Below are 26,088 nucleotides of genomic sequence, written 5' to 3'. Positions count from 1 at the left end.
ATTCGTGCGAGAAGAGTGTTTCCGGGGAAAACATTTTAAAAAGCGATGAAAATCTTCAACCAAATTCCTCCCCCTCCCTTTTTTTATCCTTTTCGATATGTCGTGCCGCTACCCCGTTTTCGTTCACCTCCGTTTCAGTTCGCTATTCGGGTGGTGGCGCTGAAACGTGTTCCCTTCATTGCCGCTAAAACCGTCGCTCCACGCGAGGTTGGAACGCCCAGTGCGAATATTCGCCCCTCGTGAGTAGTTGATTGGTTGATAGGATCGCCCTTTTCCCACACCGGGTGGGAAAGACTCCAGTTCGAGTCCCGGCAAAGAAGTTTTATGGGCCTTTTTGCGCAAGTGACTGAGTTAGTCTGTCTCAAGCGAGAGTAGCGTGGCTTTTCCTCCCGAAAACGCTGGTGTTTCGTCCAGGAAACTGAAGGTGGACCACACGCAACGTACACGGAGCAAAACAGCTTCGGTTGCCGATACTTCTAAAACCAACCAACAACAAGAACAAACGCAACAGTGAATATTTGGGAGTCGAAAGAGAACAGCTGCCTTGTGGCAAACGAAAAGCTGCCTTGTGGCTGCCTTGTTCCAAACGTCCCACAAGACACGTTTGGAATGCAGACGACAAAAAACCAACATTTTATGGGGGGGACCGAAAAGGAGAGAAAAGACCGAAGCGTAACTTCATCGTTGACGGTCAAGTAGTCCCAATGAGGAATTCAAAAAAATGAAATTATTATTTTAGGGTTGTCCGTAATCGAATACATTAACCCGTATTGTCGGTCTGTAAATTGCGTGTGTTTCTGGTCGCTTTGTCTGTTTGCTGGACGAAAAAATCCCAGTTACTGAGGAGAAAAACCTTGCTATCTACGACTGAGACCGACTAACTCAGCCACGGAGTGAAAAAAGCCCACTAAAGTTCCTCGCGTCATCGACGGGATTCGAACCCGAGCCTTTTCCACCCGGTCTGGGGAGGACGGTGACGATACCACTGTGCCACACGCGCAGACTGCCAATGACGGATGTCGTCCACAGGACCATGGGGTTATCAGTACGGGTGAACACCCGAAACTTATGAAGTCGTGGAAAGGCGATTGAGGAGTTGTTCGCCGGGCTTGCCACAGTGTCAGATCTTTCCTGGTATTGCGTTATGCAGGTTACATTGAGAATTTGTCTGCTGCACGGTACAGTTTATGTCGAGCGATTCGGCGATCCAGAGGGTATTTCGTGCTTGCATCGCACGTTGTTGTTGTTGTTGTTGTTGTTGGAGGGCATCGGCAGCTAAAGCTTAAAAAATAAAACTCCCTTTTTAAGTAGTCTCTTTGCGGCAGAAATGGACCATACATCTGAGACCATTTGTCCGGTCCTTCGCTGTGGGTTCTCCGGGCAAACCCCTCACACCCCTTTCAATTTACGACGTCTTCTCACCGCATTAAAGTTTAAACAGAAAAATTCTGTTTCTTGAAAAGTGCCATCGTCTCCGAGGTCCAGTCAGAGGGAGATGAACGGTTCATCAACTCGAGTAGTTGTCCCTCCATCTGGGTCACCATCGCTGCCGCCTCCTCGCGGTTCCCTATCCAGCGGGGACTATCGGGATTACATTACCCACAAATTGTTCCGCACGAAACTGATCTCTTTCTGGCAGCGAGATATCTCCCAGTACCCGAGTTTGCCCCTCTTCTACGTCAAAGAGCCACACACCGTACGTTAGTATAAAAATACCCGTAGAATCCCCCTCGAACGTTTGCCCTCTCGAAGCCCCTTCTACGACTCTCTTTTCGTTGACACAAACACCCGGAGGTCAGATGGAACTCACCTGGTCCCGCGACTTCCCGCTTCCGTTCCTCGATAATTGCGATGACACCGTGACCCGAGGACGAGGCGCCGGAGTTTCTTCGACAATTCGTAAAAGTATTTGAGGCGACACGACGCGGCAAGCAGGCGGAGGGAAGGTCGCCACTATTTCTTCGGACGTAACGATCTGCTTTCGCACGACCTTGTCAGTGCCATAGGTAAACGAGGCGTCCACTGGTTCCCGCATCATCCACCGACTTCACCACTTCTCGCCCGTCGCGAGTAACCTGTCGGAGATGGCGGAACAACCACCCGAACTTCCTCAGATGACGCTGATGGAACTAACTGCCGCGATCTGTCTCGCTGTTCTCCCGAGCACTTAAAACTGACTCAAAGACGGTTGGGGAGACACACACACACTTCCCCCACCCCAACGTGCCGTTAACCTTTCTCTCTTTTAACGGGTTCTCACGGGGGTCGCCTTCTTGGCTCTTTTGAATGCGCCTTTCCAGCCGAGGGATTTCGCTCGAAATTATACGAGAAAACGAAGATAACATTCCGGGTGGTTAATGGCAATTCATCGGGTCAAAGTGTTGCTCGATGGTACCTATAGATTCAGCAAGGCCAATTGCAAAGTCACACTACCATAATGAGGTCCTTGACATTTGTTTAAATGTCTATCTCTGTTAAGCTCGATCAGATTTAACTCTCGTAAGGAGTTCTCTTCTTTGTGTCAAAATATGTTTTCTTTGTAAAATTACCTTTTTTTCATTTTGTAAATTAATTGTTCGATTTTCCCGGAAGTTTCGGAAGGCTGTAAACCCCTGGCTTTATGGCCGTGAAGGGAAATACAGATTCTCTCTCTCTCTCTCTCTCTCTCTCTCTCTCTCTCTCTCTCTCTCTCTCTCTCTCTCATTCCAGATGTGGGAACAATATTCCATGGCAGGGCGGATTTGCGATTTATACAGAGTGAGCAGCTGTTTGGAAGAAAAGTAACACCGAGAACGAAAGAGAAAACCAAGTTTTTTAGATGCAGAGGAACCAATATTTGTAATGTGCTTGTGCCAAGAGAGATTAGAAGTCAGGGTAATCCCCAAAAGGGATATATCATTTGGCCTAGAAATCGGATTGTCACTAAACATAAGCATAGGAGCAGAAGAATCCTTTTTGCGAGATATAAGACAAGACTGAGTTTTAGAAAGGTTGAAATCAACTAAGTTGTCTTTGCCCCACTGGAGAATTACTTGAAGATCGGCATTTAAGGAATTGGTAGCAGATTTTCGAGAAGTTGAAACTGATTGAGCAGGACAAGGTTTCTCAAAATGGAAAGTGCTATCATCGGCAAAACTATGGATAGGATTTCCAGTCAATGGAAGAAGGTCATTGATATACAAGAGGAAAAGAGTGGGGGAAAGAACTGAACCTTGGGGGACACCGGTATTAGTGAAGAAGTTAGAAGACAGAGAGCCATCTACCATCACTCTCAGTGAGCGATCAGAGAGAAAACTGGATAACCAATTACTAAAAACAGTTGGCAAACCATAAGATGGAAGCTTGTTTAGAAGACCTTTATGCCAAACACGATCAAAAGCCTTTGAGATGTCAAGAGCAACTGCTTGTGTTTCACCGAACCTATCCATTGAATTAGTCCATAAATGGGTAACATAAGCCAGAATATCCCCAGTGGATGGACACATTGACGGAATCCATACTGACGATTGTTGATCAGACGCAATCATGGTTAATAGATTTCTCGATTACTTTAGAAAAAATAGAAGTAATTGCAATGTGACAATTATTGGATGGGAAGGACTTGTCACTCTTTTTAGGAACTCGCTGGATATGAGAAAATTTCCAAGCAGAAGGGAAAACCTTCGGAATAAGAAAGTGTGTAAAAAGGCGGCAAAGAAGAGGAGTAAGTTCAGGAGCACACGTTTTGAGAACAAGTGGAGAAATACCATCGGGACCTGGAGCTTTCTTAGCATCAAGATTCCTCAAAATCCTTCTGATGAATTTGACAGATTGAGGTAGAGAGATTTTAAGCCAGAGAAGATCGAAGACAGGAGATTCGAAATTACAAAGTCAGGGAATATCAGAACGGACATATGCACAAGTACCACCTTTGAGGCGAAAGGAATCATACAGCGAATAATTTGGGCATCTGAGGTGAACCGATAACTGAGATTCTCTCCGAAAGGCTCAGCTGGACAGGTATTTCGAACGAACAGAGGGGTGAAGTGGAAGTGGTTATTTTTTATTTATTTATGTTACTTTTTTTTTTTTTTTTTGGTTGATGCTGCATAAGCTTGCTTTCTTGTATCAAATGCCTCTGCTAATGCTAATGCTAATGCTAACTTTAGTCCACGAAGAGCAGCACCCAATGATTACCACCCTCTGTCTTCTTCCACTTAACCATCCTTTTATCCATTGCAACAACTTACCCTTAATACCGTTCTGCTCCAATTTGTACAGTAGTCTTCCATGCGCAACAGTGTCAAAAGCTTTCCTGAAATCCAAATATATGATATCAAAATTATTTTTTGCATCCAGTTCCTTTGTAACCACATCATAATATCCTATCAAATTTGTCAGACAAGACTTTCCCCTTAACAAATCCATGCAGTCTTGTCTAGATGATCCTGCAATGCATCTTTAACCAGTGACTCCATTATTTTACCCGGAACAGAAGTTAAACTAACTGGTCTGTAATTACTCGTGTCACCCTTCGATCCCCCTTTGTGAATTAGGGATACATTGCACATCTCCAGTCCGTGGGAACCTCCCCTGAGTCCAAGGATGCACTCATAATTTTGGCTAAGGGTTTGCTTACCTCCTTTAATATAAGTGGATAGATCTCCTCCATTTCTTACGTTTAACTTCAACAATTTCTCCTCCACTTTGCTCTCAGTTATTCCAAAATCATTAAGTATCCTGCTACAATTTGATAACCTTCTGCCATTTTCAAATCTTAATAATTACTCACGTGTGAATGTAGATGCAAAAAAAAAAATTCAGTTTGTTTGCTATCTGAGCAGGATCATCAACAGTCGAACCATCGATGTGAAGTGGACCAATCAAATTCATCCCCTTCCTTTTAGAGTTTATATAAGTAAAGAAATCCTTGCTGTTTTTCTTAGCATCTTTTGCCGAGGATTTCTCGTAATCTGCCTTCGCCTGCCTAACCTCCTTTGTGACCTGATTACAGACTTGCTTATATCTGCCATAGGCTTCTGCGTCACCTGATAATTTATATGCATCCCATGCGTTTTTCTCCTCTGTTACGAGTCTCATTAGTTTATTTGATAACCATTTAGGCCTAAACCTTGAACGATATTTCTTAGTTGGTTGTGTAATTTCCAAGATAAGTTTTTTGAATGCTTCCATTTTGAATTTGCTGTTGGTAAAATCGTCAGTTGATCCCACTGTACAGGATTTAAAAATTCTCGAAGACCACTGTACTCACCCTTACGGAAACAGAAACCCTTTCCTTTACCCCTGATGGTAGTTACCTCTTTGAGTAAATCCCACTTCAGCACACTGTGATCACTGCCACCTAGTGGTTCATTTATCTGCAGATTCTTAATGCATGAAGAATCACTGCTGATAATCAAATCAAGAGTATTCCTCCCTCTAGTTGCCTTCCGAACATGCTGATGTAGCAAACAATCATCCAATAAATCCACAAAGTTCTGACTAGTGTGTGAGTGCTCAACCCACAAGTTCCAGTCAATATCTGGGAAGTTGAAATCCCGCATTATAAGACATTCCGATTTACTAGCCCACTCTATTTCTCTATACAATTGTTCATTGTACTCATTCGAGTCATTAGGTCTATAACACACTCCTACCCTTATTTTTCCTTTCGCAGTGCTTATCTCACACCAAACTGACTCAACATTGCATTGTCCACCCATATCATTTGGATGCATTTCATTTGATTTTACGTTTTTCTTAATTAACAGCATAACCCCTCCTCCCTTCCTATCCTGTCTGTCCTTTCGGTAGATGTTGTACTCCCCAAATCCCAGTTCTGCATTCCTTATATCTTTGTGACACCACGTCTCTGCTGTCCAACAATATCCGCCTTTGATGTCTTGACCAACACCTCAAATTCATCAAATTTATTTACTAAACTCCTAGCATTGGCATACATGCAAACATACATGCTCCTACTCCTAGTTACCCTTGACATCGATGGTTCGACTGTTGATGATCCTGCTCAGATAGCAAAAACTGAATGAGTATTTTGCATCTACATTCACACATGAGTAGTTATTAAGGTTTGAAAATGGCAGAAAGTTATCAAATTGTAGCAGGGTGCTTAATGATTTTGTACTAAATGAGAGGAAAGTGGAGGAGAAATAGTTGAAGTTAAACATAAGAAAGGCACCGGGGTGGATGAATTATATCAAAGGAGGCAGCAAAGCAACTAAGCAAACCCTTAGCCATGATTATGAGAGCATCCTTGGGCTCAGGGGAGGTTCCTACGGGCTAGAGGTGTGCAAATGTATCCCCAATCCACAAAGGGGGATCGAAGGGTGACATGAGTAATTACAGACTGATTACTTTAACTTCTGTTCCGGGTAAAATAATGGAGTCGCTGGTTAAAGATGCATTGCAGGATCATCTAGAGAAGACTGCAGCATGGGTTTGTTAAGGGAAAGTCTTGTCTGACAAATTTGATAGGATATTATGATGTGCTTACAAAGGAACTGGATGCAAAGAATAATTTTGATATCATATATTTGGATTTCAGGAAAGCTTTTGACACTGTTGCGCATGGAAGACTACTGTACAAATTGGAGCAGAATGGTACTAAGGGTAAGTTGCTACAATGGATAAAGGGATGGTTGAATGGGGGACGACAGAGAGTGGGAATCAATGGGTGCTCCTCGTCGTCGACTAATGTTATTAGTGGAGTCCCGCTGGATTCGGTGTTGGGTCCACTATTGTTTTGTGTATTTATCAATGATATTGATGAAGGTATATCAGGCTTAATGTCGAAGTTTGCAGATGATACAAAGGTTGGCTAATGACAGTAATGGCAGTTTGCTACTGCAACAGGATCTAGATAATTTGGGCAGATGGGCTAAGAAGTGGCAACTGAAGTTTAACCTTGACAAATGCAAAGTACTGCATATGGGTAGAAGTAACCCCAAAGAAACGTATCAACTGTGTGGTACTACACTTAAGGTGGTAGAAAATGAAAAAGACCTGGGAGTAATTGTGCAGTCAGATATGAAGTTTTCTGATCAGTGCAGGCAGGCTGCTAGGGCGGGTCATGGGGTTTTGTCAATGATATATAGGAATTTTGCTAGCAGGGAAAAGGAGGTGATTATCCCTCTGTACAAAGCAATGGTCAGGCCACGCCTCGAGTACTGCGTACAGGTGTGGAGCCCTCATTTTAGGAAGGATGTAGATTTGCTTGAGCCTGTACAGAGAAGGGCAACAAATTGGTGAGCTGAATGAAGGGATTCTCTTACGAAGAGAGGCTTAAGTTGTGCAAATTGCAGTGGCTGGAGACTAAGCACTTGTGCAGTGATCTGATTGAGGTGTATAAGGCCTTGAATGGGTTGAGCACGCTGAATTCTGATGGATCGACGTTCAGATTACGAACCTAAGGGGGCATAAATTCAAATTAAAAAAAGACAGATGTAGAATAATGTGCGGAAATTTGCCTTTAGCCAGCGGGTGGTTAATTGCTGGAACAAACTTCCATCTGTCGTTGTGGAAGTTGATTGGTTGAGTAAATTTAAGAAGGAACTGGACAGGCATTTGGAGGGAATGGTGTGATTTTTTTTTTTTTTTTTTTTGGCTGATGCTGCATAAGCTCATACACTTGCTTTCTTGCATCACATGCTACTACTACCCTAACACATCCCATATACACACCGATTTCACGATGACTGCCATCCATCCCTGAAACCCCCAACACCTCTCGCTCCAGGTCGCTACTTATTCTAATAAAAGCTGTGCAAGAATCACCTTCACCTCTGCCAGTGGCTACTGTTAATCTATTAGTCATTGTATCCCCCCAAGCTATCAGTTTTCCGACCCACCTAACACTTCCTCGATAGCATCAGCAAATATCCTTGCACCCTTTTCTGTTTAAGTGTATCCCATCCCTATAGAAGCAGTCTCTCCTGTTAACATGTATAGTCCAGGCTGAAAAAAAATTCTACACCTTAAGCCTTGCACATTCTTTCCAGGGCCGAATTGATCGACAAGGCTCTCATCATATACTCCCTTCTATCGTGTTTGTGTAGAATTGCAGACACTTTCAAATTCAACCCTAATTCTCGCCTTTTGTTCAACAGTGACCTGTACTTTCAGCAGCTTCACCTTATTTTTCACAACACACTTCATGCAGAACTTATCGAACCAACCTTCTTCTTCAAATCAGATCATCAACCGTTAGATTGTGAATGAATTTTTATGCCAATTTCGACCTCTCTAATACCTCGGTTGAAGGATGTGGCCCGCTGCATACGAGAAGAGTCTTTTCAAACAAGTTCATTAAGCAAGAAATAATCCTCCATCGCCTCACTACGTATAAATGGAACTATCTGTTAGAAAAGTCAGGGCCTGAAGCCGCTTCCATCCTGGCTGAAGAATTATTTCAAATAGCTTGTGTTGGTGCGTCTAAGGAGATTCGGATCTCACATCGATCTAACTGGTGGTTTAACAACAATATGAAATTTGTGTTTGTAAGAAAACAAAAGGCTTACAGAAAATGGCAGAAAACCAGAACCGCTGAAGACTACATCGCTTACAAAAAAGAACGAGCCTGTTTCTTAAAGCACAAACGTCAAGAGTTCAACTTTGCAATTTCTAAAAAGCTTAAACAGTCTAAAGGAATCAACAACAACAAGAATACCAGCTTTACCATGGACGAAACCTTATTTAGGGAATGGGCGAACAGTACCTTCGGAATCTCTCCAGATCCTAACTTAAAGTATAACTCTCTCGCACCAGACAAAACCAGTTGGCTGGTAAATTACATGAATAATATGACTCCATCCGGATCCAATCTTGATATCAGACCTCTACTAACAGAAATCACCATAACCAAAGAAAATGTTATTCAGGCATTAAATAGTCTCCCAAATAAATCTACTTCTGGCCCCGATATGTTCCCCCTCTTCATCATGAAAGTAAGCAGTCCATTCATCATTGAAGTCTTGCTACACATATTTAGAGAAACCGTACACACTGGAATTATCCCTGAAATATGGAAACATAATATTGTAAAACCCGTGCCTAAAGTCAAACATCCGAAAGACAAGAAGGATTTTCGTCCCATCTCCATAAGCTGCAATTTACTAAAATTGTTCGAGAAGACTCTGCTGCCAATTCTTGTTATGCATTTTTTCCATAAAAGACCACCATATTTACACACTGTAATTCCAAAGAGATCAACTGTGACTAATCTAATGGGCACCCTATTTCGGATCCAAACGACTCTGAACGCCAAAGAACACATTGATGTAGTATTTTAAGACATTAAAGCTGCTTTAGATGTCTCAATCAATTCCTTGATGACAATACTTGAAAGGCATTTCAGAATAGAGGGAGGCTTATTAAAAGTCATCGTTTCCATTCTCAAACAAAGGCATTTGAGAGTAGAACATAGAACCTTCCAATCGAACCACGTCGTCTACAGAGGAGTACCCCAAGGTGGCGTCCTTTCCGCACTATTTTTTGCTGCCGCTTTGGACCCCTTCCTCTACGCATCCTGACTGCAGCTCTTACGCAGATGATATAAAACTCTTCATCTCGTCAAAACAAGGTGACAAATCTGAAGCAATCACCGCCCATGCCACTGCCCTAACAGAAGAACTTGACCATTATCTTGAGAATATTGGCCTATCCATAAATCCGACCAAGTCAGCACAAATGTCTTTCACCAACTTGAAGAAGAAGATGAACATAGACATCTACATCAATGGTATTAGAGTCCAAAAGGTTTCTCATCACACTGATCTAGGGCTCACCTGGGATGGAGGCCTGACCTTCCAACAGCACTTCGCCAACACTAAAGCAAAAACTCTGTCAGCAATGTGGGCGATAAGACAGGAACTTACTGGTGTAAACAACCAAAAACTTGCCACTCACTACATACAAACATGTCTTGTTCCGATTCCCATGTATGCCTCGACGATCTGGTCCTCTGCTTCCCTCACTAACATCAAAAAATTCATGGGTATCGAGTACTGGATTTTAAGGTGGTTGAACCGTGTTAATGGCCACCCTTTCACCATCTCGAGATCAGTCATGTATGCTAACCTTGGTTGCACCCCTTGGAATCAGTTGCTCATCACAGGAAATCTGCGTAATCTCTGCCAACTCCTCACCGATCGCTTTGATGCTCCAAATGTCCATAATCTTGTTGCAGGCCCTAGGCTTTCCCGCGCCCTTTGCAATAGTGCTTGGAATCCCCTAAGAAGAATCTTATTAGAGAATTTAACTATGCTTAGAAGATGTTTTCCGTCTAAAATCCTCCAAACGTACAACACCCTGAAGATTGATCCCCACAAGTTCTGTGATGAGAAAGCGTACAGATATGAGAAGATACAAGACATGTACCACCACCACATACAACTGTAGAAGTTTCCTGATTATCTCCTTCAGGATGGAATCTCCCATGAACTCTACTTTACTGATGAATTAATTTATTTTAAATCGATGTGTGGTTTGTATGTACAGATGTATTAGCTGTAAATGCATATATTAGGACGCGTATGTGTTTATATGTCTCTGTCTTTTGCTTGTGTCACTGTATATATTTGTATCTGCTTTATTTGCTCACTTTAGATGTACGATTTCTATGTTTGCTCTCTAACTTATAATGTATAAATGTATATAGGCACCCTCCTAGCTGAAGGCTGTTCAGGGGTGAAGCATATGTAATAAAATGAATAAATAATAATAATAATAATACTTGTTAAGTAATTCTGCCTGTCTCCTACTCTTAATATCATTAGTGCCAACGTGTACAACAACATCACCTTTTGTGCCCTTGAAAGATGATATCCGCTCTACAACGTCATCAACCTTTGCCCCTGGCAGACATACCCTGGTCCTGTTCCACCTATCCTTTTTACAAAGGATGTTTCCCGTTTCCCTGACAATAGAGTCACCAACAACTACTAGTTCCTGTGGGACCAGCGCATTCTGCCTTGGGGGTTGCCGCTGTGTTGCGTGATGACCAAGTGCAAGCTTTGGTGTTGATGTGGGGCAGCTGAGAGCCCCTAGGGCCCTCAATTTAGATCTTTCGAGGGCATCCACCGTGTCCTTCAAACTCTCATATAGGCCCATAACAACGCTGAGTTGTCGCCTGATTTCCTTACACTCCTTACATCGCGCGCACACAAAGACATCCTCCATGGCAATGTCATGTTCCATTCCAGAGAGTTCGGCAAACATTTCACAAGTTGCACATTTTTTTAGGCTGGGATGCGTTGGAGAATCGCCCCCGTCAGTTCTCCCCCGAGTCCCAGCACTCCTGCCACTTTGAACCCGTTGCTTTGCTGCTCTAGTTTGGGGCATGATACTTTAAATTAATAAGATTAAAAAATTAAATTAATTAAATGTCAATATTACGCTATCTAATAGAAACAGTGAAGCTCTATAAATTATACGTTAGAGCTACCTAGATATCTCAATTAAAAATTTGAATTCTCTACCACTCTATACAAAAACAATGGCTTCAAGATTCGAACGGAATAACGGTTTTATGTAAATTAAGTAGTAATCCACAAAAACTCTTATCTAAATTAAAAATAAAAATAACTGTAACTATAAGACTACGTATTAAGTAGAATAGGCAAATAAAAAGGCAAACGCTTATCGCTTTTTCGGAGCCTGTAACTAACAGCTGTAATTTTTAAAGAGAGTCTGCGCCCTCCATAGAGGGCCCTCAAGAGGGTGGGAAGACAGACACGTATCAAGAGAGAGACACTGATGAAAGAATTGAAGCGACCTGAGTGTCAAGTCCAGTAGCTAGAAGTGGTCACAATCTAGGTGAAGATGTTCACAGTCGAGTTAAGACATTCGAATCTGAACGAATCTGAGGTGGAGATGTTCAGTATATGAGAAAAGGCTGTTGATCAAAGTGCATTATTTCCAGGACGTTGTACCAGTGATCTTCTTCTGGTGAAGAGATCAATGGCGAAGGCAGGGAAAGCGTGGTAATGGTCTTCCTCATTGATCAGAAAAAGTTACCAATAATAAAGTGTGTGAGTTTAGGGTCAAACGGCACCAGGGGTTTCCCCATCTCCGCGTAGTTTACATTGTGGTGTGATACAGTTCACTGTAAAGGCCAGAGATTTAAAAGAATATGCATCTTGAGGCGTGTGATGTCGTTGTTCTGGCCATTTAGCCGCCAAATCCCTGCTGAGGCCCAGCGTTACCCACAATTCGCCCCGTGGAGGCAGACCAGGTACCTAGTAGTTCTACTTTGCTCTGTACTCTGGCAGGCCCTGCCATCTAGTTTCCTGAGATTTCAGTGGCTAGGACCTTAAAAAGAAAAAAAAAAAAAAAATTACGTTTGCGTGGGTTGAACGCTAGATTGAAAGACTGAAATTTGGGCGAGCTTAATTTGGATGATATTGAATTTTGATCTGTGGGGTATACGCTGGCGGGCAGATAGAGAGGGAGAGGAGACTGAAGACTGGAGGGGAGAAAGACAGAATAAATGGGATCAATAGAGGAGACGATCCCATTATAAGCCAGTGGCGAATGCCCATGCCCCACCAGGAGGAAATTTGGGTTGGCGAGGAGAGTTACCAATAGGTTCGGTCTGGTGTACTAACTAGCGGTCGGTCTGCGAACACCGTTTTAGAGCTGTACGCTCGAATGTAAGGAAAATTGGATCTCGCCATGATGTCCATCATAACCTCAAAAGTCGTCAATCATACTGCATGATCTTAAGATTATGAGAGGTGGTGTCGGACGGTACGGTCACGCATGTACGTTGCTCTCAATAATCATGAATATTAATGTAGTTATGTCTAAGTGTATACGGTGATTTTGGTGTTGTTATGCTCGTCAAGTGACTCTGAAAAGGAAGACATCAACTTTAAGGCGATAAAGGCTCCCAGGTATTTATTATTTGCAGTTTTTTTCTTTCTCATATTGCAGAATCTCATAAACGGACACTAACAAGCTGTATTATCGCTGCCAGCTACAAATCAATGTCAGTTGCCCTAGTGATACACGTCAATCACTAACCCCCAGAGATTTACGTCCCACGCAAACGGATTAACTGCATTCCTAAGATCAGTGTCAAGCTCGCCGAACCAAATACCGTCGTTTTAGCCTGTAAAAACCTTCAAACACGAGCATTTGTTTTTTCTCCTACAGACATTCAAACATGACAGAATTGAATGAAGTCTTTACCATAACCGAATGCAAATTATGCAAATTAAACACGGAGCTATGCATTATCTGTGTTACATGCTGTTCTACCTTTTGTGGGTCATGCCTCAAAATCGACCTAAAAAAGATGAATAAGCAACGGAGACGAAATTTTTCTTGTGTTTCATGCAAGGAAATACCTGACAACGAGGGATTAAGGGCACTTTCCCAACATGATGTGATACCCTGCACATCGACTGAAACTATATCATCTGCACAGGAAAAAAACACTATCCTACCATACCTTAGCACAAGCACCACACCTGAAACTACCGATGAACAGGTACAAATCGCCGAGGGCGACAATCAATACCCCACAGATGACGATGCTGTCTCCACTTCTCTGTTGCACTACAGGACAATTGAATGCCACCCTGAAGAAGTTATGCATGACGTAGCTACCTCGGCCACTAAATATTCCCAAACGGCAACAACTTCGATACAAGGGGAAAACTACCCCCGGATAAGTAATGATTATGTGATTCTCATAAACAGTCAGCTGAATACTCTCATTAATGAGATTAAGCAAATTAAAGCACAAAACTCAAGCCTACTTGAAGAAGTACAACTACTAAAGGCAGAAGTAATTAGAAATAAGTTCACCGTTGTGAACCAGCCTTCTGTCATAGAACAAAACCATCGAAATGTCAAAGGAGCTACATCAAATGAATACATGATACCAGCTTATAGTGATAGTCATCAAAGCATGAAGAAACCCACTAAACCTCAAACCAGCAGTACTAAAGAAAAACAATCTTTAACTAATAGGAAACACAGCGCCCTGCCTACCCCCATCGAATTGAGTCAATTACCTGTATTAGAGCACCCTTGTGAACCTAGGTGTGATATCGATTATATATCTGAAGCAACCGTTTCTCACAATGAAGCGTCTCAAAATGCTCGATGCCTACACTCAAGCTTGAGTGGTGTCACCAATAAAAAACCCACTTATGCACATATTGTCTCCCAGCAGTCACCCGTCGAACGATCGCGACCTAATTCCCCTTCGGAAGTGTCATTAACGATCAATAATCCAACTTCTCACCAAGATAGGTCTGTAAATAGATTGGTAGCCCAGGGGACCGGTCCCACTCAAGAAACATCACCAGCATACCCCAACAAAACCACACCAGTCAACCAATCCAACGTATTGGAGAAAATGTACAATATAACATCCGTCCAAACAAAATCGAAAATCTTCATTTCGAGACTTGGACCGTCCACAACCGATGCAAATATATCTAAATTCTTTGAGGAACAAATAGGGATCAAGGTGGCTGTGAGACCTGTGAAAACAAGATATCCCTCCTATTCTTCATTCACAATTACTTGTGAAAAACAGGATGAACTAAAAGTACTAGATACCAGCACCTGGCCGCCAGGAACTCTAGTAAAAATGTACAAAGAACGGACATCTTCCGCATCCTACCGCACAAGATCGACAATAATACAGGGATAGCAACCAAGGTCAGCCTCATGCCAACCTGTCTCAATAACTCCCCTTAAATGCTTCTACCAAAACGTACGCAGTATCAGCAATAAACTACACCCCCTACAAACCATCATGTTACTAGCTGAATATCAGTTCATCTGCTTGACAGAAACCTGGTTATCTCACGGAAGGCAACTGGATGTCATAGGTCAGCCTCTTGATTACCTCAGCCTCCATAATTCCAGGGATAGCAGACGCGGTGGAGGTGTTGCGTTACTGTACTCATCCAGTTTCAAGCAATCCAGATTTCAGGTTTCCAAATCAGATAAATTCGAAGCCCTATGTGCCACATTAAGAAAGGATACCATACAACTACAAATTTGTCTTGTATATCTACCCCCTGACCACACAGAAGATTCACGAAATGAACTGATAGCATGGATAGCAGCCAACTTAGTCCCCAACATCCCCACCTTCATTATAGGCGATTTCAACATGCCTACGCCTAGACATGATGAGGCCACTGAGGATCTCATATCAGCCATTGGCACGTTTGGCTTATTTCACCAAACCACACCTCCTACCAGGGGAAACCAGATGCTGGATCTATTATTCCACAATCTTCCACACCTAGGTCTGACCACTGAACACCACAGCTTCCCCTCCGATCACTCTCCCATCACGTTTGAGTTTAACGTCACTGTAAACTCAAACACTGATGAAACTCTCAGGAACCAGAAGATTACCAAAACAGTATTCTCCATCAAATATTTAAACCCAGAGATCATCCTTGCGCGTCTCATAGAAATAAACTGGAAGGATCTACAGCAGGAATCAATAGACACTGCTACATCTAACCTGGCTAACCAGCTGCTTGAAATTGCCTCCCAAGGAGCTTCCAAACAATTAAAACTCTCTGATAGATCCAATACATGGTTCAATGCCGAAGTCCAAATAGCATTCAAGAGGAAACAAAAAGCATTCAGAATATGGAAAAAGTACCATAACTCAGCTGACTACCAGATGTACAAGAAAGAGCGGGCAACCTTCCTCAAATGTAAACGAAATGCAATCCGGCAGCTGGCACTCAACAGAATAAACCGCTCGAAACGTATTACATCCAAATGCAACAAAGATTTCCATATCGATGAGAAGGTATTTCAGGAATGGGTATCTTCAACTTTCAACGCGTTACCATTAGACCCAAAAACCCCAAACCTAAGTGATTTCATCATGCACTCCAGACAGCCCCTTTCAACTATAACGCTAACAAAACAACAACTTATAAATACGATCAATAGACTTGCTAATAAATCTACAATTGATCCTGACGGCTTCCCCCTCTTCATGGTTAAAGTGTGTAGTGCCTTCATTGTGGAGCCCCTTCTTGTAATCTTTAACCGCATATTGAAGTCCGGATCAATCCCGACAATGTGGAATCACTACAGGGTACAACCCATACCCAAAAGTAGAAACCCAAAGGAACCTAAGGACTTGAGACCGATCTCAGTGGGTTGCTCTCTATTAAAAGTGTTTGAGAAAGCTATCTTATCAGCACTGATCGCCCAATGCTTCTCTCATAGACCGAAACATTTGCACACCGTGATCCCCAAAAGATCTACATATACAAACCTACTGGATACCCTATTTAAAATTCAAACTGCTCTCAACAGTAAATCCCAGCTAGACGTCATCTTCCTGGATATTTCATCTGCTTATGATAAGCTCTCAATTCCCGCTCTCATCAACATTCTAGAAAAGTACTTTGGCATTACTGGAAGCCTGCTAAAAACCATCAACCGCATCCTTACACAAAGACAACTCATCATCAGCTATAAATCCTTTCAACAGGAGTGCAGTATAACGAGAGGAGTACCACAGGGAGGTGTCCTATCCTGTGTACTGTTCGCCGCTGCCCTTGAACCCTTCCTCGCAAGGTATACTGATTTCTCATCGTATGCAGACGACCTCAAATTATACATAACGTCTAAAGAAGCTGAACAAACTCATCTGCCCAATCAGCAAGTCTCCGTCCTGATTGACAGCCTTGTAGCATATCTACTGCAAATAGGTCTGGAAATAAATGCATCAAAGTCAGCTCAACTTACCTTCACAAAAAAGAGAATAAAAAATGACATCACAGCCTATCACAACGGAGTGCAGATAAGGAAAGTGAAGTCTCACACTGACCTCGGCTTCACTTGGGACGAGGGCCTCACTTTTCAGAACCATTTCTCGACCATGAAAACGAAGACTTTCTCGGCGATGTGGGCAATTCGACAAGAGCTGACGGGGTTACTGAACGTAGATGTAGTCGGAGGATACGTTCAGCGGTGCCTACAACCTATCGCATTGTATGCATTAGCAATCTGGTCTTCTGCCCCGACGTCGTACATAAATAGATTCCTCGCAGTCGAGTACTGGGTAATGCGATGGATGAACAGGGTCACGGGCAATGCTTTCACCATCTCCAGGGCTGTGTTATATACCAACTTAAATATCACTCCCTGGAGAGTTCGCATTGCATCCAGGAATATTCTTCTTCTTTCTCAGATGCTTACTGGTGTGATTGACCACCCATTCTTAACGGAGTTATCGTCACTCCACGTGCTGGACGCAGTAATGACAGTCCCTACTTACCTTTGCATTCTAAACTATCCAACCTGTGCTGTCTGAAGAACTTCTTCCCAAACAACGCAGTGAACCTTTTCAATTCATTGACAATAGACCCTGTGAAATACTCCGAAAGCAAGCAGTAGAGAGTGAAGAGCATCTCAGAAGTGCACAGCTTACTTCAACTATAATCTTGACAATGAGCGAATTTGTAAACAATATTGTAAATATACACACTTTTGTAAATAATTGTATTCGTACATTTTTGTACACTCTTCTTATATTGTAAATACTGTAAATAATTGTAATTTTTGCTTTTTGTACACCCTTCTTATATTGTACATAATTGCAATTCTTGCATTTTGTACACCCTTCTAGCCGGTCGGCTGTGTATAAGGGGTGACAGCAAACACTTGCTATTTTTTAATAAACGGATTTTAATAATAATAATAATGATGGAAGAGATGTGGAAGGGTTGACCGGAACTTAGCTCTGGAGACTAAACATGGGTTCCACCACTTCAAGCCTCCAATAAGCAAAGTGATAGAATTGCACCGGTTGATGAGAGTCATCACCACCTATTATTGCCTGGTAACACAGAGGGGCGACATACCTCCGTGGGGTGTCGGCGCGACACCTCGACCCCTGCTTACGTCTGTTCACACCTGGGTGGTCACCCGCAATGCGCTTGCGCATGAGCGTTATACCCAGGATTACTAAAGTCCCACCACTCTGAAGATGGAAGCAGAGGATTTGGCTCTCACAGACCGTCTGTAGTTGGGTTCCACTTCGGCGAAATTGGGTCCACTTGACTTGAGTGTCACCCGAATATCAGTTCCATCAGCGTTTTAGACTCCCAGGTAGCAAGTACAGCTTGTCTGGCAAATCTGAGAGAATGTCTGTGACAATCTCAAGGGACCAAGACGCCAGGGGTTCACAAGTAGCAGTTTGGGGAAAACAGAATAAAATACGGCATACAAATACAATACAGCTTACAAAATACAGCGTTTTTACACTATTTACATCATCCAGTGAGGTTTACCACTCTCTCTGTTTGCCAGTTCTAGCAACAGATTTTGAAACTCATTTGCAGCACCTGCAAATGAGTTTCAAAACTCATCGACTACCACAAGTGTCACGGAACCTAGTCAAATTGAACGTGCCCTTAAGTTCACGCGGTAATTAGCAATATTAATTGTTACGTTCCAGTGAGGTTTCCCAGTTTCTCTGATTGTGGAGGATCGCACGGCTAAGCCTAAGTCACCTGCAGGTGTGGCTCACCACAAGAGAGAGAGTTGCACTCACTGACAGGTTTCTCCCCATGCAGATGATCGTTGCCCTGAACTCTGTGGACGTCGACTTTGACAGGCTAATAAGTAACAAGAAGGACAGATGCAACTTTATCAAAGTCCTTGAACCCTGACCTCCTAAAAGAGGATCACGATGCTCCAGTCCCCATGTTGAAATTTGTCATCACCGGAGCCCTAATGAATCATTGCCAAGTTGTATTCTGTTCTTTTTTGTACGCTGTGTTTTGTGTTTGTATGCCGTATTTTGTTGCGTTTTCTCAAACTGGTACATGTGAACCCTTGGCACTCGTCGCCGCGATGGGGTATTGTGCTGTAACGCTGTACTTCATAATAAAGAATTATTTATTTAACTGTACAGCTGGAGAATCCCTCAACCTTGACTAAGGTCAGCTCCCGCACTTATAGCCCACCCTAACAGCCTAGCTCTATGGGACTGTTTTCTCCCCAGGCAAATGCTCACCACAGTCCAAGCAATCGACGGCAACCTCTACAAGTTCGCGAAGGATCAGAAATACCAGAGACAGATCCTCGATGGCCAACCTCAACCAGCAAAGTGCACATTAACACGGGCAGTGTAATAATGACCAATATATTGTAAATAATTTCTGAAACTGATTTTGTTCTTGGCTCTGGGGGGATGAACCCGAATCTCGATGTGGGCTCGGTACCCCAAGGCCATTGTCCATCAGCCAGTGTAGAACCCCTGGCATTGCTGCTGTGAACGATGTACTGTTTCTATATACCACCACTTTTGTTCACAATAAAGATTATATCTGTATATATATATATCTGTATATAGACATAAGATTAAGGTCAGTAGCGTATACAGCACAGATCTACTTCTTCACATTTAGGATTTGGGATCGCTCTTTCCAATAGCCAAAAGTAGTGATCCGAAATCAGCAAAAGACTATGGGCTGTTAGCTGTTGGATGCTCCTTTCAAAGAATGTTTCAGAAATCAACCTTAAATATAATGAGCCATCGCTGCTTGTGGTGTCGACCCAAAGTACCCGCATTCGTTGATTACCCGAAGATCGACTATCACAAGTGTCACGGAACCTATTCAAATTGAACGTGCCCTTAAGTTCACGCGGTAATTAGACGTTGTCTTCGTTGAATTTGCATCCGCTTTTAACGGTATTTCCATCCCTGCAATTAATATCGTCTCGAAGGATTATTTCCAGAAACTGAGCACGTCTTAGCAATGATAGCAATGAGACAAATCACTGCCAGTAACGGAACTTCCAAAGCGATCTACAAGTCAACAGGGGAGTCCCGTAAGGTGGCATCTTCTCCGTTACGTTCTTACCGGTAGCGCAACAACTTCCGGAATCAAAAGAAGTTTGTCGTTAATGCGGATGACTGGACATCTTTCGGCAGAAGACACTCAAGCGTTGCAGCAAAGAAGCAAATTGTACGAAGGCCGAGTTGGAAGAAAACCCCAATTGTTGAAAACCAGAACTGAAAGGGAAACCGTCCCTCGTCGGTTACTTCTGGCTTTTCAATCCACACGGCCCGTGAACAGGCGCTTTGCAGGCAATACACGATGACGTAAAATATTCCCTGGCATGGTGCCGTGAAGGGTATTGTATGGTCCTGCGTGTACCGGTGATCTGTACAATAAAGATCTTATTTATTCCGACGCCTCTAATTTTCAAAAAGAAGAAAATGTCCGGCCCTCCCTCGTTTGTTGATCTTAAATTTTACGGATTCGATCGATGCCCTTAAAACGATGATAAGCGATCGGACGTAACCAGTAGGATGCGCGCGCCGTTCCATCACCGTTGCTCAAGGTCACCGAGGTTGCTCTTGCCACCGACTTCCTGCGCGGCATCGCCGAATTTCCGTTGTCATTCCGGCACTCGGGTTGGTTGCGATGTTGTTTTCGTCTTTCGGATCGTGAACGCCCTTTTTCCGTTATCCCCGGAAGAAGCGGGTCAGACGAAGTCCTTCGGAAGCAGTGTCGCTGGTGACCCCGTTTGAGTTGTTTTATTTTATCGCGTTTTAACCCCCGGGCCGCGTATGCGCCAGGAGGGTTCTCTTATTCCGAACGCTTTGCTCGATTCTCGTGAGAATTTTCCTCTTCGACGCGGGTGCTCACGTGGAGCCACTTTTCACCGTCCGATTCGGTTCCGCTTCGCTTAACAGGCGTGCTCAGTTCTGTTGCTGAGAGGCGGCAGAAGCAGCACTCCCCCTTTTCGGCCGTGTCCGCGCAGTGGCGTTTCTCCGCGGTCTTTAACTCCGAGAAAACACGGATCCCCCCCTCACCTAGTGAATACCGATTTGTTCTGAAACAGAATTACATCCCCCGTTTGGAGTTTAAAATGTGACTCTTGACCTTCGGCACAGTGGATGGCGAAGCTGCAGATGTCGAGGACGTAACCGAGTGTATCGGGGTGACTTCGAGGGTCATCCCCCATCTGACGAGGAGTTCTTGAGGTTTCCGTACTTCCATCAACGTCTTGGCAGTGCATCCGGATATAAGAGAAATATGCTACTCACATACACATGGAAATTAGATGCTTACCACATTTTAATTATATATTTACATTATTGATTTGGTTATTTGGCATCACATATTTCACTTTTACTCCCCACCACTCCACCCCAATACTGAGCGATAAAAATGCGGAACAAATATCTATAAATAAAACTATGTTTGTATAAATTTCTTGTTTTGGGGGCACCAAAGACCTAAGTGATGCTCCCTCCACTTTGCAAATCCGTGGTGAAAACAATATTCTGTCAAAAGGCCTCTTTGTGTTTGTGAAGTGTTTCTTTAGGGTGTTACGGAGTTTCAACCCTGTACGCCCCCCCCTACCAGGGAGCGGCTGGCTCCTGTCAGTCGCTTCCTGGCGCCCGCCCCTAAGCCCGATTTTACTATCGAGTGCAAGTGCACAAGTGGATGCATCCATTAGAGGTAGTGCAATACCACGGATGCAATCACTTCTGCAGGCAGCCCGCCCTGCAAATAAGAAAAATATAAATAATAATAATAAAATTAATTCGTTAAAAAAGAAAACTTGTTAGAACACGTCGGCACAATAATATACCTCTATCAATAGCGAGTCATTATTAGATTAAACAGCAATATCATCCCCAGAACCCAGGGGAAGCCAAAACCTCCCACTCTCTGTCTGAAATAGTTTAAGATATACGCTGAACTGAAACTAACATAATCTCAAAAAATAATAATAATAAAAAGAGATAACTCAAAATATAAGAGTTGCCCCAAAAGCTTTCCCCTAGCTTCAAGGGAGGGACATCAGAACATCGAAGTACAAACAAAGATTAGATTGAAATATGCAACAAAGGAACTGGAAGAGCTAACCCAAGTCCCGAAGACTTCTTACTTTTATATTTAAATTCGACCCATTAAATTTCTAAAACCGGCCTTATCCTTAATAGTCCCACGGGCGTACACTATACTCTGCTATATACATTCAGATGGAAGAGACTTACTTTCACGAACCGTGTTTTAACGTGTCCCCTTAGTCCAGAATTTATAAATAAATTTAAAATTCAACAAGTGCGTCGGCTCCGAAGATCCCTGCTGAAAACAGACCCAAAACCCCTCAATTTATGATCTAAAGGGGTCTGAGATTAAAGAGTTTTATCAAACTTGTCTTCACCGTTCAACGATTTTACCCACAACGTATTCCCACGTTTTCATTGCAGCTTGTACATACGAGCGCCTATTGACGCCTAAAATATCGACAGCATGACTGTCCTCAATGTTCTCGCCTCAGACAGGCATTTGTAAGCTGTGCAATTATTATTTCTAACTCCACAGCGTGTCTGTCATCAATTTTCTAGCCTCAGACGGGTAGTTGCAGGCTCTGGAATCATTATTCCTAACTGCACACAAAATTTAGAATTCAGAACCTGTGGCCGACTTAGCAGAGTTGGGACTTAGTTAAAGGAGTAATATAACTCTCAAAACTGAATTTCTGTAGTTCCTAAAGTTCCCGCTCGAGGGCATAATTAAAATATTCACAAAACTCTGTCTACGCTTATAGACAAATAAATGAGTCCACAAAGTTTACCCAACACAGAGCAAAAGAAAGTATGCCTTTAGCCCCCAGCACAACATCCGAAGAGGGGTCGCTGAGAAGGACGACGGCAGACCTTGCTCATTGCACTGATTATCAGCACTGATCGCCCAATGCTTCTCTCATAGACCAAAACATCTGCACACCGTGATCCCCAAAAGATCTACATATACAAACCTACTGGATACCCTATTTAAAATTCAAACTGCTCTCAACAGTAAATCTCAGCTGTACGCCATCTTCCTGGATATTTCATCTGCTTATGATAAGCTCTCAATTCCCGCTCTCATCAACATTCTGGAAAAGTACTTTGGCATTACTGGAAGCCTGCTAAAAACCATCAACCGCATCCTTACACCAAGACAACTCATCATCAGCTATAAATCCTTCCAACAGGAGTGCAGTATAACGAGAGGAGTACCACAGGGAGGTGTCCTATCCTGTGTACTGTTCGCCGCTGCCCTTGAACCCTTTCTCGCAAGGTATACTGATTTCTCATCGTATGCAGACGACCTCAAATTATACATAACGTCTAAAGAAGCTGAACAAACTCGCCTGACCAATCAGCGAGTCTCCGTCCTGATCGACAGCCTTGTAGCACATCTACTGCAAATAGGTCTGGAAATAAATGCATCAAAGTCAGCTCAACTTACCTTTACAAAAAAGAGAATCAAAAATGACATAACAACGGAGTGCAGATAGATAAGGAAAGTGAAGTCTCACACCGACCTCGGCTTGACTTGGGACGAGGGCCTCACTTTCCAAAACCATTTCTCGACCATGAAAACGAAGATTTTTCGAGCAATTGCACAAGAGATGACGGGGTTACTCCACGTCGATGTAGTCGGAGGATACGTGCAGCGGTGCCCACAACCCATTGTGATCACGTGTATGCATCACCAATCTGGTCTTCTGCCCCGACGTCGTACATAAATAGATTCCTCGTAATGCGATGGAGGAACAGGGTCACGGGCAATGCTTTCACCATCTCCAGGGCTGTTTTATACACCAACTTAAATATCACTCCCTGGAGAGTTCACATTGCATCCAGGAATATTCTTCTTCTTCTTTCTCAGATGCTTACCGGTGTGATTGACGCCCCCAGTCTTCGAGGACTTATCTCTACTCTACGTGCTGGACGCAGTAATGACAGTCCCTGCCTACCACTGCATTCTAAACTATCCAACCTGTGCTGTCTGAAGAACTTCTTCCCAAACAACGCAGTGAACCTTTTCAATTCATTGGCTTGTGACCACCCTGTGAAATACTCCGAAAGCAAGCAGTACAGAGTGAAGAGCATCTCAGAAGCGCACAGCTTACTCCAACTATAATCTTGACAATGAGTGAATTTGTAAACAATATTGTAAATATACACACTTGTGTAAATATTGTAAATAATTGTATTCGTGCATTTTTGTACACTCTTCTTATATTGTAAATACTGTAAATAATTGTAATTTTTGCTTTTTGTACACCTTTCTTATATTGTATATAATTGCAATTCTTGCATTTTGTACACCCTTCTAGCCGGTCGGCTGTGTATAAGGGGTGAAAGCTTGCATTTTTAATAAACGGATTTAATAATGGACGGGTTGACGACGGTCCCGTTGCTCACTCTCGTCTCCCGTGTTTGCGTTGCGTTCGTGACGTATTAAAGCGTGGTGGGAGTCTCACCTGTTCCAGGTCATCGGGAATGAGGATGAAGTCCCCGCACACGACGAAGGTGTCCTTGCTGGGTTCGGCGCTGCATCGATCTCTCGCTTCCTGGTTCCGCTCGAACGACCTCCCAGAAACAGCTGCGGAAACAAAATTACGTCTCAATTAAAGTTATCCAACTCAAATGAATTCTCATCATTCGCCTTAAAAATAAGCGCGTAAAGGGACAGGGGGGGGGAGGGTTCATAAATTCGATGATATTTTGGCGATTATGTTGGAAACGCTGTACTCGTCCGTTCATTTACGCGAAAGGTTCAGCTGGAACCCAGCCGGAAGGCAAGGAGGGCGTGGCAGGAATTGAAATGCATCCATCCGGGTCAGATTTCTTACAAACTGCTCTCGTCCAACCGCGAAGGCTAAGAGGGTGGATCATAAATACTCCCCACTTCTTGTTTGCGATAAGTGGCAATTGAATTGAGATATTTTCGATTTTTCTTTCGGTACCAAGGACACACGTCCAGCTACTCCTTTCCTTCTGCATTACAGCCCTCCTGTTGCTCCAATTTACTGAGTTAATGTTTATGGTCTGTTCCCAGGGTTCTTTCCTCAGCCGAGCTAATAATTATTAGCTTAGGTTACCTTTCGGACGTTTCAAAGTTCTTCAGACTTGGTGTTTGTTCTTCAGTGCCCCACTTCTTCAGACTTTTTTAACCCTTCACAGATAAGACTCGAGGAACGTCTTGACAACCGCGGCACCTAGTTGTAAGTTCAAAAATCCCTTTCTGAGTTCACGTCCTCCCGATGTTCATTCGTAAAATTTCGGTCTCGGAAAGTTCATAGCTTCTCTTTGTTTCTTCAAATACATCCTTTCTATAGCGCTTGTGTTCATTAAATTTTCTTCGACTTATCTTAAATCGGTTTACTAAACCAAGAATATTTGTCAGGGGCATTTTCACGAGTGCATTCGATCCTTTTCATTTCAGTTTCCCGATTATTCCTTTCGATTCGTTCTCTGCATATCTCATTAACCGTTAAGTGGCATTTCGGTTTGGTCCGTTGCGCGGTTTTTCAACAGGACTCAGCTTTATTATTGTTATTATTATTATTATTATTATTATTATTATTAGCCATATGGTGCAAGGAAGCCTGAGGCTTATGCTGTACCAGGCAAAAAAGAAAAAAAAAAAAAAAAAAAAATTCCTATTACCCTGAGAGAGAGAGAGAGTAGAAAGGAATCACCAAGAAAGAGAAGAATGATGATTTCCAGCTCAGGACCCTGGGTGTGCCAAACCGGAATACTCACCAGATGTGAGCCCCTGGGGGTGATTTATATCTTGTAATGTTACGCTTCCAGGGCTCAAGGTTGAGGTTAGTGCGTAACATCGATGTGGAACTCGTGTACTGTTTGAGCGTCACTTTTTCGGCCATTTCAGTGGCCAGTGCTCTGCTGCCAACGTCTTCTGAAATTTCAGATGTATTTACTGCGGTAAAGAGACCCTCCATGTATGCAATTGTCATATGGGGCTTCGTCAGACCTTCTTGTTTGATAGCCCACCAGGCGCTGTATAAGTTTCTCTTTAATTGCTCAGAATGCCTGTTTAAAGAAAGTTTGGAGTCCCACGGTAGGAAGCCCAATTAAAAAGCCGTCCGTCGATTGTCACTTGGAAGATAGTGTGCGTCTTAATTGGTGTAAAGGCCGATACTGGGGACGATTTCTGTTTGTTGATTTTTAGATTTCAGTCGTTTTCCACGCTTTTGACTGTGTTGCCGGCCTTCTTCCGAAGACCCTCTGTCCGACTATATAAAAATAATTTAGGG

The 26,088-nt window shown here is 43.1% G+C and overlaps 1 protein-coding gene across 1 annotated transcript in view; it reads right to left on the bottom strand.

The window, feature by feature from the left end:
- Positions 1–26,088, bottom strand: part of LOC150085119 (uncharacterized) — a 199,244-nt gene that overhangs the window by 124,159 nt on the left and 48,997 nt on the right. Inside the window, exon 4 of the mRNA XM_090373880.1 lies at positions 24,289–24,410. Coding sequence (XP_090230006.1) covers positions 24,289–24,410 — 122 coding nt within the window. The remainder of the gene's footprint in view (positions 1–24,288; positions 24,411–26,088) is intronic.

Source organism: Mastigoproctus giganteus, chromosome 5 (genome assembly GCF_048544385.1).
Source record: "Mastigoproctus giganteus isolate SK-2022 chromosome 5, ASM4854438v1, whole genome shotgun sequence".
Taxonomy (NCBI): Eukaryota; Metazoa; Arthropoda; class Arachnida; order Uropygi; family Thelyphonidae; genus Mastigoproctus; species Mastigoproctus giganteus.
Note: the sequence above shows the minus strand (reverse complement) of the source record. Positions and strands in the feature narration are given on the sequence as shown.